This window comes from Fukomys damarensis, unplaced genomic scaffold (assembly GCF_012274545.1).
Source record: "Fukomys damarensis isolate Sample0158 unplaced genomic scaffold, DMR_v1.0_HiC HiC_scaffold_16, whole genome shotgun sequence".
Taxonomy (NCBI): Eukaryota; Metazoa; Chordata; class Mammalia; order Rodentia; family Bathyergidae; genus Fukomys; species Fukomys damarensis.
The window spans coordinates 109,949,644-109,963,573 of NW_022900928.1; the positions used below are offsets into that span (position 1 = coordinate 109,949,644).

General features: G+C 38.6%; 1 protein-coding gene across 14 annotated transcripts in view; it reads left to right on the forward strand.

Moving 5' to 3' along the window:
* Positions 1-13,930, forward strand: part of Map2 (microtubule associated protein 2) — a 202,984-nt gene that overhangs the window by 157,421 nt on the left and 31,633 nt on the right. For 5 of the 14 annotated variants that reach the window (XM_033764590.1, XM_033764591.1, XM_033764594.1 and 2 more), the window contains 5 exons: positions 2,935-3,177; positions 5,685-5,927; positions 7,619-11,308; positions 11,514-11,720; positions 11,895-12,029. The exons of 1 other annotated variant lie outside the window; for it this stretch is intronic. In XM_033764590.1, the coding sequence (XP_033620481.1) occupies positions 2,935-3,177; positions 5,685-5,927; positions 7,619-11,308; positions 11,514-11,720; positions 11,895-12,029 (4,518 nt within the window). Of the gene's footprint in view, positions 1-2,934; positions 3,178-5,681; positions 5,928-7,618; positions 11,309-11,513; positions 11,721-11,894; positions 12,030-13,930 lie in introns of all 14 variants that reach the window. 8 more of the 14 variants (XM_010616061.3, XM_019206324.2, XM_033764596.1 and 5 more) reach the window with 6 other exon arrangements.

Consider the following 13,930-nt stretch of genomic DNA (forward strand, 5'->3'; position numbering starts at 1 on the left):
AAAAAAAAAAGTTTGCACAAAAGCAAGCCAGAGGACATTTATTCCTCTATTGAAGCCAGGTACGTGTCACTTTTGAAGATAATTATGCAAAAGGATTTTGTAAAAGGCCACAGTTCACTTAGATAAAGTAGAATATTCTGTGACAACAGAGGCCTCAAAAGCATGCCTACTTACAGTAAAAGGTTGAATGCATTCAATCATTAATTTAAACAGCAAAACTAATAGCTAAGAAATGAATTCAATTTTTCATGACTCTCTTAACTCCAACTTTGATGTGTCAAATGAAGGGAAGGAGCAGAAGTACTTGGAAATGGTGTCCACATACACAGAAGATGCTAACATGTATGGAATCAAACACTGTGTTTGGTACTTTCTCAAATACCTTCTCATTTAATCTTCCCAGCAATGCACAGAATTAGATTACATTTGTGTCCATTTTTTTTTTTTGCTTGTCTCGATTAGTGATTTATCCAGAATTCAAATCTAAATTTAAATCCTGCAAACCATAATTGCACTACATCCCTAATTCTGCCTCATCACATTTTTTAATGTGGGATTATGGAATTAAATTCAAATGGGAGTTCGTTGCTACAAGCTGCTTTATAAATATCCTTTTTATAAAACCACCCCCAAATAAATATACCAATTATTTTTAATTATTATGGATCCCACTCCCATTGGGAGTGATCCAACAGCACCTACCATGCATGACTTCATAACAAATGAGAACCTGATGTCTTAGGTCAGTAGCTTCAGAACCCAGTGCACTGTTGGGACTTAGCGAGGTCCCTAAGCATAGCTTTCCTGGCTTATCTCTTGAGCTTGTATTGTAGATGGATTTCTTTCATAGGTCATAAACAGGGACTTGGAATACATATAGCACATAATACCAGGAGAGGATTGGTTTTTGCCCGACACTCCTCTGAAAGTTGTCTTGGTTCAGACAATACAAAGAGAAGCTGCTTTTCCACTAGAGCCTTTAAAGTTTCTGTTGTTGACGGTTAGAGTGATAGTCTTCAGAATAGAAAACCTTGTGTCTTTCGAGATGTTACACATCTGAAACAAAGCTGTGGGCTGTTTTTACATTTGAGCAAAAAGAGCAACAGTGATAAGAAAGCGGGATCCAAATATCTTCAGAAGCTTACAAATGTCTTCTGAGTGTGGCTTACAATTGATAGCTCTGTTTTGAGCTCTTTAGTTTTATACTATAGCCTTCTCTACTTCCCCACCCTCCAAAAATGTTGAAAAGCAGAGAGACAAATATCCCTTTTTTTTTGCTTCTTGACTCCGCATGCAATCTGTTGAACATACCCCAGTATTAACAGTAACTTACATAGCTGGGAAGTTTATCATCTCAGCCGCTAGAGGAAATGTGAATGGCTGAGACACGTGGCAAGCTGAGGGCTACACTTCAGTCATTGTTTGAGACCTAATCTTGGACAATGAATCTACTCTGCTCAGACTAAGAATATTCAACATTATTTTAGGCATCTGCTATGCCATGATGTAATAAGTATAATGGCTGAAAAATTCTAGCATCCATCCAGAAGCAACTTCCTTGGAATGATCAGTAAATAACATTCTCAAAAGCTTAAAAGTAATCCATCCATGGTGCTATTTTTAGCATCCTTATGATTTCAGACTTATTTCCAGTTGTCTACACTTGGTTGCTGAAAATGATTTACTGTCCTAAAAATACATTGCATTTGTAAGCTAATGCTATAATTTTGTCACTTAAATCCTGATAGAAATTTAAATTATGCAGATAGATACTAAAGATTTGTTCTTATTTTGGGGAGTTATGAAATTTAAAATTTCTAGTTATAGGAACACAATGATTAGTAATTTTGGTAAAACACCACCTTGAGGTGTGGTGCAAGAACTAAAGCCTTGTAGTGTTCATTCTCATGAATCTTAAAATTCATTAAATTCTATGAGGTCCAACTGCTAAACCGTTTTGTTTACAATTTAATTTTAAGGAAACTTATGTAAATAAGTGAGACTTCTAAGCCAGGAGACAAAAAAAAGGACAGAAATACGGGCAGTTTCAGTAAGAAATATGCAATAAAACATTTGAAACATATAAAACATCTAGGAACCACTGGTACAAAAGAAACCATGTGGAATGAAATTCTGAAGCCAACTCTAGAAAAGTGAATGGTATCTTCATTATGCTTTCAAAAGAGAAGCAGAACATAGAAAAACAAATTTGTAATGTTAAGAGCCTCCTGAAACAGTATACTGTACATCTCCAATGCAGAATTACATCAGCCTTAGCATCCTATGAAAGAACTATGCTGGCTGTTTTCTGTCTATTGAAGCAAAAAAGAGAACACTGTAGATTTTTTTCTTAACAGAATTAAAATTTAAAATTACTGGCTAAAGTCAATAACTCAAATCTAATTAACCAAAATGCTATTTGTACATCCTAGATAATTAAAGTTGTTTCATACAGGAACTATTTTTCCTTATAATCATGTAGGTATGATATCCCGACTACATTTTTTCTCCTTTAGCTTATAAATACATTCTTATAAGAATAAGAAGGATTGATCTGTTCATAAGGATTTCCTGCAAATAATGCATGTGTTTTGTAATGCTTCATTTCTATTCCAGTGTTTCCTTGGTTATTCTGCCTCACTTGAGAGGAATGTGCAGATAATTTCTATTTTGCAGCAGGGGTGTCGATACTTTTTATTTACTTAGATCAACAGCAGCTTTTCCTAAAGGATGGTTTAATGCAGTGGCTCCCTAAGCATGTAGCATTCCATCACCTATCCTTCATCTGCTTGGTCCTGCTGATTCCCCTCTGTCCTCTCCTGCTGCTGCTACATCCCTTCATGTCCTCCTGCAGGTGTCTCGTCTCGTCCGTCTGATCTGGTGTCTGTCTCGTCCAGTTCACCCTGCAGTTTCTTCCTGTGTGTCTGTTTGTAGATGAAGGGGCTGAGGATCAAGTGGGTCCTCTACACAGGTTCCCCAGCCATGAACCTGCCACCAGCGGGGAGAGGCGTAGACTCCTAGCCCCCTCCATTTCGGTGTCTGTGCCTGATGATGACCCTTACAATTCCGATGAGGAGTACTATGAGCATCCCTTGTTCAGCTCAGAATGGACCACTTCTAGTGTGCTCCCCAGTGTCCCAGCGCAGAGTGCAGAGGCCCACTTAGGCCAGGAGAAAGGTGAACCAAGCATGGTGCCCTTTTGCTCCTCCTCAGCCTGCAGCTTTGTCCACATGCATCCTGTTCGGTGTGCCTTCGTGTAGGGGCGGGAGACAGAAGCCTGTTTTTTCCATATGAATGCGAAGTCCCTATATAGGTGTATAGATCCAAATGCTTCAAAAATGCTATAAAAGAAGACATGTGTGCACTTCCTTTTTTATATCATTGCTTCTGAGAAGATGCAGAGAGAGAGAGAGAGAGGACAAAAAAGCTTAACTAAAACATGACCCATTTCCACTACTTTCAAGTAAATCAGTAAAGAAGAACATATTTTTTACTCAAACAATAGAAGATGACCCTGAAATTTTTTTCCACCTTGGATCCGTGGTGTTTCTAAGACCAGCCTTAAACAGAATTAGCTTTCTTTTAGTGACATGTTAACACAATCTCTCTTTGAAACAGATTAAACAGTGAAGGATCTGTTTCAAGTAGAATAAGTGTTACGGCAGCAATTTGTTTCCCCTTTTCACTTAATCGTCTGCAAAAACCACAGAGGCTTCCCCAGGTACCTAAATCTTGGTTCACATCAGAAGTGCTGGGTTAAAGGGAAGGAGCTGACTGGGAGCCTTGTCCTCTCAGTCTCATGAAGACGGGAGACCCTAGTGTATAACAAGCTGGGGTGGGAATGAATGATTGGATGTTGGTTTACATCTTGTCTCATGCTAACTAGTAATTTTGCAACAACAACAACAAAAAAAGAAAGCTTAAAATAATTTTGCTTAGGTGAAAACAGCATTTTCAAATGGTGGAAATAACAAAATGCCAACTACATTCATGACAATAAATTTCTTCAAGAAACAGTTTGACAACAAAGAGTTCTAATGGCTGAGATACTTTGATAAAGAAATAAACCTAAATTGAGTGAAAACTAAGCTCTTCTAACAGTGTGAACTTTTCACATGTGAGAATTTTTGAATGGGGAATAGGTGTAGTAGAAATAAACAGGATTTTACAAACTGAGAAAATAGAAAGCTAAAAAAGTTATGTGGATTTGGAAACCTTTAAATTCACTTGATTAGAGTGTTTTCAATAAGGCAACACTAGTAAAGCAATTTAATTATATTAAAATTAAATTGTAACCAAAATCTGTGCATTATAAAAATTTTCTCAATAGTAAGTTAAACCTGGAATTTTTTAAATGTTATTTACAAAATTAAATTGAAAAATTAGAAGTTTCTTAGAGCCAAATATGAAGAGATGAAGTAGTTTTTCCCATCCCCCAGAGCATTAATATTTCTTAAAACAAAAATTCCTTTTCTTTTCATCTGTAGTCTTTCCCATGGGACCATTTAAACAATGTGCAACTGTTTCACAGAAGTGTCATAACAATTCTCTGCTTGCAGAACTAAACTCTGTATATATTCTTCTTTAATTTCTTATGGGATAAAATTGGATTTTTTGGTGTTCTTTTTTTTACTGGTACTTGAAGTGTAAATGAAGAACAAATTAATACAGTAATTTAAAACCTTCATAAGTACATTGTACATGTTTTAGAGGCTAAATTCCCCCTCTGAAGTATATTTCAGAAGTTATTATGGTAATTTGGTCACCACTCATTTATCTTTCTTGAGTGATTTTGTTATGAATTGCAGAAATAAAATATTATTACTAATATGCACATTGTCTTTCTTAGTATCAAGGAGAGCTATACAGGAACTATATTCTTGATTAAACAACATTATGACAATTATGCCCCAGAGTCAGACTTTTGTAAATAAAATTTAAATTTCACTTTGATCTTGTCTTTCAAAATATTTTAACTGCTCCTTGAAATTCTTCATTTTCTAAGCTATCTCATTCAGTGAAAATAATACAAATTGCATTAGGTAGTCTTTTACCTTGGAAATACTAAATAAATTACATTTTAAAGTTTTAGTGGATTTTGTGATAATATGGTTAAGGTAATTGATTAGCTCTTACCTGGAGGGAAGGGATGCTTTTGTTTTTTGTTTTTAATTCCCAAGACTCTTCTGTAAAGTTTGCTCATTTTAAATAAAGCAAGAAGAAATTCCTATGTAGGGGCTTCCTGCAATGGAGAAAACAGCACATGTCTGACAAATGTAAAGGGTTTTTTTCAGTGCATCAATACATCTCTCTGTTCACAACCATCTGTTACCTGGCACCATATCTTATTCCCAGCAAGCTTTCCACATGTGTGCAACTTGCTGCCATTTCCACTAAGAGTAACCTATCAATAAAACCCTTTCAGCTCTCAGGTTTTAAAATAAATAGCCTTTTCGTGAGACCGTAAAAGTCATCACTATCAACAGACTCGACATCATAATTTTCCAACCAGTATATCATGTATGTTGCATCATACTGTCAATTTGCGGATCCAAATGGTAAAACATATCTGAGGTCCTGGTAAACCATTCCAGTGGAGCTGAAAGTGTTCCTTATATATATTTCTGTCCTTCTGTGTATTGCTATGTGGTCATGATGTCAACATCTTTTTCATCCCTAAGAAGAAGAAACTCTAGAGGGCCCGATGGCTGAGGAAGAGAAACCAGCTGCTCTTCCTGGGAAAGAGTGTGGGGCTGCTAAGTCCTCAGACCAACCCCAGGGCCTCAGTGAGGGCCAAGTGGAGTCTAGTACGGAGGCCCAGATAGTTCCGGAAGAGAGTGCGCCCCCTGGGGCTCCGCATGAGAAAAGTGTAAAAGAGGTCACAGAGTTGTCTCCAGAAGTAAAAACCCCTTCCTGTGCCAAGGAAGGTGTGTTTCTCAGGATGTGCATGTGTTTAATGCAAATGATCTCTCCAGCGGCTTACAAACCTGGCGCCTTTCCAAAGCTGTTTCATCTGTGGGTCTTCTCATAATCACGAGACCACCGTTTCAGCCTTCATGAGCAGAGTGTTGCTTGCGCAGGTGCTGTGTGGCAGCTTGGTTGTCCTCTGCTGCAGCTGATTCTTGGTTGTCCTTTGCCATGATACAAGACGCTTTGCGGCAGGCTGATGATAATGTGTGAGCTTTTGAGTTTCCCTCCCTCCTCATTTCAGATGTTTGCCAGTCACATTGCTAATACATGTATATTTTTGTTTTGGTTTTTTGAGATAGCAACTCATATGCTTTTCTTTTAAATCCTACAATTGGATTTTGGCACATAGAGGCTTAAATAATAGAATCGCTTTTATTTGCAATCGCAACCTGCTGTATTTTTTTATGCTTCAACAAGTACTGGTTTGGTTTCTTCAAAGCTCCTGTTGATGCTTCTCGTGTCATTTTCTCTCCGTGGCAGCTGACCCCTTTGGTCACCCCCACATCTCTTGAGTTTTCATCCATCTAACCTTTATTATACCTTCATAAAATATTTCTCTTCTATTATTACAACAGGACACACAAGCATATAAGGTAATGATGATCCATACACTTGCTCTAGAGATGGTTGAAATTTGTGATTTTCCCCAAATCTTTTCCACATAACTGCACTTAGCTCTAATGATCACTGTGAAATATTTTGATCTTAAAACACAAATAAAGCTTTAAACCCTTTTCAATTGGTGAGTAAATAAAGTAAGAATATGTTACTTACTTTCTGTAAAGTATCTTTAAAGCCATTATTGGTCAGTACTTCTCCAGTTGGTCATGTCCACAGGGAATGAGGTCATGACCATAAGGAGAATGATATTCAAAAGCTCTATTACCCACGTGACTTGCCAAAATTAATAACTTAATTCAGATAGTCTCGTATCTATCTGATACAGATAAAGCAATGTTTAGGTAATAAAAATATTGAATATGAGGTACAAACTGCTTTGTTGATAATCATATAAATTTGAAAGCAAATATTTACTTATATTCCCAAAATTTAATCTTGGATAACTTCTAAAACTTTACACTAGTAACCTTTTAGTGCCCCTCAAATTGGCCCAGGCCTCTGTTGATCAGGTTATCTGAAACTATTATTTCTTGTATCATTACTAATTACTTGGCATTCTGTCCTGGGCTGCCAATTCATCCTCAAATGAGAAAACCTGTGAATGAATTCAATAGAAATCAGTCTTTATCCATATATAGTCCTTAATATATATTTTATATCCTTAACCTCTTAATATGCATAGATAGATAGAGAGATAGATAGAAGGCACATTTTCTTTTCTAGTATAATACACATCACATGTTTAGGACACACCAGACAAACAAAAATTAGACAAATGAGTATTCTGAAGTAAACTCTTCTTACAATTCCTGTACATATTAATTTACAACAGTTCATTTTACTAACAGTACACATCTATCTCAATTCTGACGTTTTCATAATTGATTTTTACATGAGTAGCATGCTTGCATGTTCCATATTTTTTCATTTCTCTACCATTCATTTATCATTTCAAAATATAATTTTAAGCTTACTGCCTAAAAGCACTTGCCTATTATTTGTTTAAAAATCAACCCGATTGCTTCAGATTTACTTACAGCCTCGAAGATGGAGTTCCACGATCATCAGGAGTTGACTCCCTCAGCAGCTGAGCCTGTAGACAAGAAAGAAAAGGAGTCAAAGATGGAAAGTAAGCCTGGTGAAGACCTTAAACATGCTGCCTTAGTTCCTCAGCCTGACACAGCTCAAACTTCCCCTGATACAAAGGACATGCAAGGTACAGAGAGAGAAGAGACACCTCCTGCTCTGTTTGGGCATCCTGTTGGTGCCACCCTTGAAGACATGAAATGGAAGGGAGAACCAAGCTTTGTAGTGCCTGGCATTGGCCTCCCTGCACAGCCTCCAACCCCCAAAGAGCAGAAAGACTGGTTCATTGAAATGCCAGTGGAAACAAAGAAGGATGAGTGGGGTTTAGCTGCTCCAGTATCCCCTGGCCCCTTGACACCCATGAGGGAAAAAGATGTCCTGGAGGATATCCCAAGATGGGAAGGGAAACAGTTTGATTCTCCTATGCCAAGTCCCTTTCAAGTTGGAAGCTTTACTCTTCCTGTAGATGTAATGAAGAATGAAATCCTAACAGAAGCATCGCCTTTTGAGTCTGGCCTCTTACAACCAGATAACAAAAAATCACTGCAAGAAATCAGTGGCCCACTGACTGCCAAAGATAGTTCTAAAGTTGAAGAACCACAAAAAGATAAACCTGACAAAGTGGCAGAAACAGCAGCCTCAGAGGCAATTACCTTATCCAAAGATCCCCATTTTCCGGTTATGGAAGGATATGTTATTGAAAAAGTTTTAGGGGAAGATAGAGGCACCCACAGTGGACAGGAACCTACACTTACTGAAAAGGAACTTCAGCCAACGCTTGAAGAGAAGACATCTATTTCTGACAAAGAAGCTGTACCAAAAGAGCATGAGCCCTCAAAATTGAGAGATGAAGAAACAGGCATAACTCAGACGTCCACTGAGCACACTTTCTTGAAGGAAGCACCTAAAGGCCAAGAGCATATTACAGATATGTTAAAACAGGACTCCTTCCCTGCAGATTTGGAGCAAGCAGTGACAGATTCGACCATGACCTTGAACACCTTGGAAAAAGTCTCCACTGAACCAGCTGCACTCTATGAAAAGAGTACATTACAAGAACTTTTTCAGGAGAAAGTTGCTGACAAAGATAGTAAGGCAGAAGGAGTTAGTGCTGCACCATCAGCAGAAATCAGCATGCCATTTTATGAAGATAAGTCAGGAATGTCCAAGTACTTTGAAACATCTGCCTTGAAAGAAGAAATAACAAGAAACATTCAGCTGGCCAGTGATTACTACGAATTACTTGACACAAGAGAAAGTGCCCATGAGTCTGCTAATACTGTATCTGTCATGCATGAAAATGATGACAAGGAATTACAAGCAGGGAAAGAATCCCAGCCCAGTAAACCAGAACAGGGAGCAGGGTATAGCACTCTCACACAGGGTTATCCATCCAATTTGCCTGAAGAACCTAGTTCTCCTCAAGAAAGAATGTTCACTATTGATCCAAAAGTATATGGGGAAAAAAGAGATCTCCACAGTAAGAATAAGGACGATTTGACACTCAGCAGAAGTTTAGGACTTGGTGGGAGATCTGCAATAGAACAAAGAAGCATGTCAATCAATTTGCCAATGTCTTGCCTGGATTCCATAGCTCTTGGATTTAACTTTGGCCGAGGCCATGATCTCTCTCCTCTGGCTTCTGATATTCTCACCAACACTAGTGGAAGTATGGATGAAGGTGATGATTATCTTCCAGCCACCACACCTGCAATGGAGAAAGCCCCTTGCTTCCCAAAAGAAAGCAAAGAGGAAGAAGAAAAGACAGAGGAAGAAAAAGCTGCTGGGCAGGAAAATACTCAAATTGAGACATCCTGTGAGTCGCCTTTTGTAGCCAAAGATTATTACAAAAATGGCACCGTCATGGCCCCTGACTTGCCTGAAATGCTCGATCTAGCAGGCACGAGGTCAAGACTGGCTTCTGTGAGTGCAGATGTTGAGGTTGCCAGAAGAAAATCTGTCCCTTCAGAGACTGTTGTTGAGGAGAGTAGTACTGGCTTACCACCTGTAACTGATGAAAACCATGTCATTGTGAAAACAGATAGTCAGCTGGAAGACCTAGGCTATTGTGTGTTCAATAAATACACAGTCCCACTTCCATCTCCTGTGCAAGACAGTGAGAATTTATCAGGAGAAAGTGGTTCTTTCTATGAAGGAAGTGATGATAAAGTTCGAAGAGATTTGGCCACAGACCTTTCATTGATTGAAGTAAAACTGGCAGCTGCTGGAAGAGTCAAAGATGAATTCAGTGCAGAGAAAGAATTATCCTCACCTACATCTGGTCTGGTCAGGGAGTTTGATCAGGAGAGGAAAGCAAATGATAAGCTGGACACTGTGCTAGAAAAAAGTGAAGAACATGCTGATTCAAAAGAATATGCCATGGAAACGGACGAGGATGGAGGTAACATGGACACATTTGGGTTAGGAGTATCTCTTAAACCAAGTTCCGCCAAAGCACCAACAGTGTCAAAAGATGCAGCATCTGAGAAAGCAGAGAAGGGTCTTAGTTCGGTGCCAGAGGTAGCTGAGGTAGAACCGTCACAAAAAACTGAGCAAGGACTGGATTTTGCTGCAGCTAAAGAGGATGAGGGCCAATTAGATGTTGAAATCAGCGACTTTGGGCAGATAACTGCAAGGCTGAATGTAGATTCTGGAAAAGCAGCGGAGCTTAAACTTCAGAGTGTGCAGGAACTGGCACTCTCATCCGAAGCACCTCAGGAGGCAGATATGTTCCTGGGTGTTGAGGCTGGCCACGTGAAGGAAGGTGCCAGAGTTAGTGAGACAGAAGTCAAAGAAAAGGTGGCCAAGCCTGACTTGGTGCACCAGGAGGCTGTGGACAAAGAGGAGTCCTATGAGTCTAGTGGTGAGCATGAAAGCCTCACCATGGATTCCTTGAAACCTGATGAGGGCAAAAAGGAAATGTCCCCAGAATCATCCCTGATCCAGGATGAAATCGCCATTAAACTGTCCGTGGAAATCCCTTGCCCACCTGCTGTTTCGGAAGCTGACTTAGCTGCAGCTGAGCGAGCCGATGTCCAGATGGAATTTATTCAGATGCCAAAAGAAGAAAGCAAAGAGGCCCCAGATCTATCCATCACACCTTCCGATGTTGCTGAGCCGCAGCTTGAAGCCGTCGTCTCTGAACCAGCAGAGGCTCAGAGTGAGGAAGAAGAGATAGAAGCCCGGGGAGAATATGATAAACTGCTCTTCCGCTCAGATACCCTCCAGATCACTGACCTGGCTGTGCCAGGTGTCAGGGAGGAATTTGTGGAGACCTGCCCGGGCGAGCACAAAGGTGTCATTGAGTCTGTGGTGACCATTGAAGACGACTTCATCACTGTAGTGCAGACTACAACCGATGAAGGGGAATCTGGGTCCCACAGTGTGCGTTTTGCAGCCCTAGAGCAGCCTGAGGTAGAAAGGAGACCCTCCCCTCATGAGGAAGAAGAGCTTGAAGTGGCAGCCGAAGCCCAGGCAGAACCTAGGGATGACTCCCCTGAGGCTCCAGCTTCCCCTGAGAGAGAAGCTGCGCTGTCAGAATATAAGACAGAAACCTATGATGATTACAAAGATGAGACCACGATTGACGACTCCGTCATGGATGCTGACAGTCTCTGGGTGGACACTCAAGGTGTGCTCTTGTTTTGTTTTGTTTTATCTTTAATTTTCTACTCCCAAATCCAATCCAGTAACGTAATGGGTATTTAAAGAAAAAAACATTTTAAAATATCCCTTTATCTCTTTATTTTGCATTTTGTGAAGTATGCGAAGGATTCTGTACGTTTGTCACTAATGTTCTCGCTGTTGTTGTTGTCATGGTTTGCTTTGATCCACAGATGATGATAGAAGCATCATGACAGAGCAGTTAGAAACTATTCCTAAAGAGGAGAAAGCTGAAAAGGAAGCTCGGAGACCATCTCTTGAGAAACATAGAAAAGAAAAGCCTTTTAAAACCGGGAGAGGCAGAATTTCCACTCCTGAAAGAAAAATAGCTAAAAAGGAGCCTAGCACAGTCTCCAGGGATGAAGTGAGAAGGAAAAAAGGTTCATTTAACAATCACTTCTTTAACAATGTTTTTGAAATCATTCGTTTTACTTGTGTGTAGAAGAAACTGCCTAACAGTGGTAACTGATTACTTACAAAATTTTCGTTTGGTTTTGTTCCAACTGTTTTTTTTTTCTCCTGATGGTATGCTCTTTGTGTTTTCTTATTCATAGCAGTTTATAAGAAGGCTGAACTTGCTAAAAAAACAGAAGTTCAGGCCCACTCTCCCTCCAGGAAATTCATTTTAAAACCTGCTATCAAATACACTAGACCAACTCATCTCTCCTGTGTTAAGCGGAAAACGACAGGTGACTGCTCAGTTCTGCAATGTGGCTGGCAAACATAGATGTGTATTTCTTTTCTTTTCTTTTTATTTATCTCATTACTGTAGCAGCTTCTTCATTTTACTTTCCTTCAGAGAGCCCCAGCAGTCATAAACAATTTTGCTATTAAGTGTCTCGTATTGTTATTCTTTTTTTTTTCTCCCTTCCTGCAGAAGAGCTCATGACCATCTGTCTCTTTGTCATGCTCAGACATAACAGTGCGTGGTTGTATCTTGGCATTGTGCTCTAATGTCACGTTCTGGGGATCCCTATTTTCATTCTGTGTGTTTGGTTAGACGATGGCGATGAATTGTACCATGGTATGCATTCTCATTATTTTGCTTATTTATCTTCCTCATGCTTAAATCATATATATTTGTCTTATTTTCTACATTGTCACTGCCAAATCTGTTACTGATGTTGATGAATTTACTGAGAATCACCAAGATTGCATAGTGATTTAGATAATGAAAATGAAAAGCAAACTGAGGTAAAATAGTGCTTTGCAAAATTATTTTGTTTTGGATGAAAAAAAGAAGCAAGAAAATGAAATTGTGTGGCTATTCTGTCAAATTTTATTACTTATATCCATGATTAACAAGCCTTTCAATCCGTTGTACTGTATCTTTTGACATTTTCTCACAGAGATTGTCTTAAATGTGTTGAACTAAACAGCTTAATTTTCTGACATAATTCAGATTGCAGAACTCTAAGATAAAATTATTTTCCCCTTAAGAGAAACTTGTTAGAAATAAACAGCTTTATTTCACTTTTGCTACCTATTTCCCTGCCTTCCCCAAATACACACATTTATGTGCAAAGTTTTAAAAAGTGGTGGAACAAAAGAATGAAGTGTGTTAGAAATCATAATAAATCCATAAGAATATCTATAGTGCAAACTTTATTTCTAAATTTCAATTCAAAGAACTTTGTGAGTGAAATTACACTAGGACAATCTTAATGTTCATAATATGTTTTATCTTAGCATTTAAATGGCATGCTTGTACCCTACAAAACCATAGATTGCTAAGTCAGAAAGGAATATTTTCCTTTCCTTTACACATCGCACTTGTCTCCGCATTCCCCTTTGGATGGTTTTAATGGTTAAGAACAGCACCATTTTTGTGAGAAAAAGATAATCAAGGTAATTGATGGTTTTATGACAGACACTAAGAATTTCATGTCTTTTGTATTTGTGTTCTTCAGATAGGAAACATCATGTATTTTCCTTTCAGAGCAAGTATCTGAGGCAGTATTTTAAAGTGGAAGGCTTATCTATACGTGCAAAGCTTGATAAAGATTCAGGACAAGGAAGCCTCTAAACTAGGAGTCAGAAATTAACATGATACCTCCAAATCTTGTATTTTAGTTCATTTTTTTAGGTTTTTTAGCTTCATTAAACTTGGAATTCTCCTAGTTATATATGCTTGGGCAAGCAGAATCTTCTGGTTGGAGCATTTAAAAATCCTCTCTTATCTTGAATGATTAAAGATATTATCAGCATCGTAGAATTTCAAAAGAAATGTAAGATGTCTGAGTAGTGTCTACATGTCCATTGGCTTTCAGTTTACCACAATGAAACTATTACTGTTTGAAGGATACTTAAAATCTTTGGAACAATTTGGATCTGCCCTTATTCTAGTCATATGTTAAGATATTCTGGAAGAAAGCATATACTAAGCATAGGTGTCCTTGGTTTGAAACAAACTACATGCATATGTCACAGAAATTTGAGATATGTTATATAAATAGCAGGAAAGCATCCCTTTTACTGCTTCTTTAAAAACTCAATTCTTGGGCCAGGGATTTAGCACCACCTACCTCACAAGCATAAGGTCCAGCGTTTGATCCCTGGTACCACCAAAAAAAAAAAAAAAAAAAAAAAA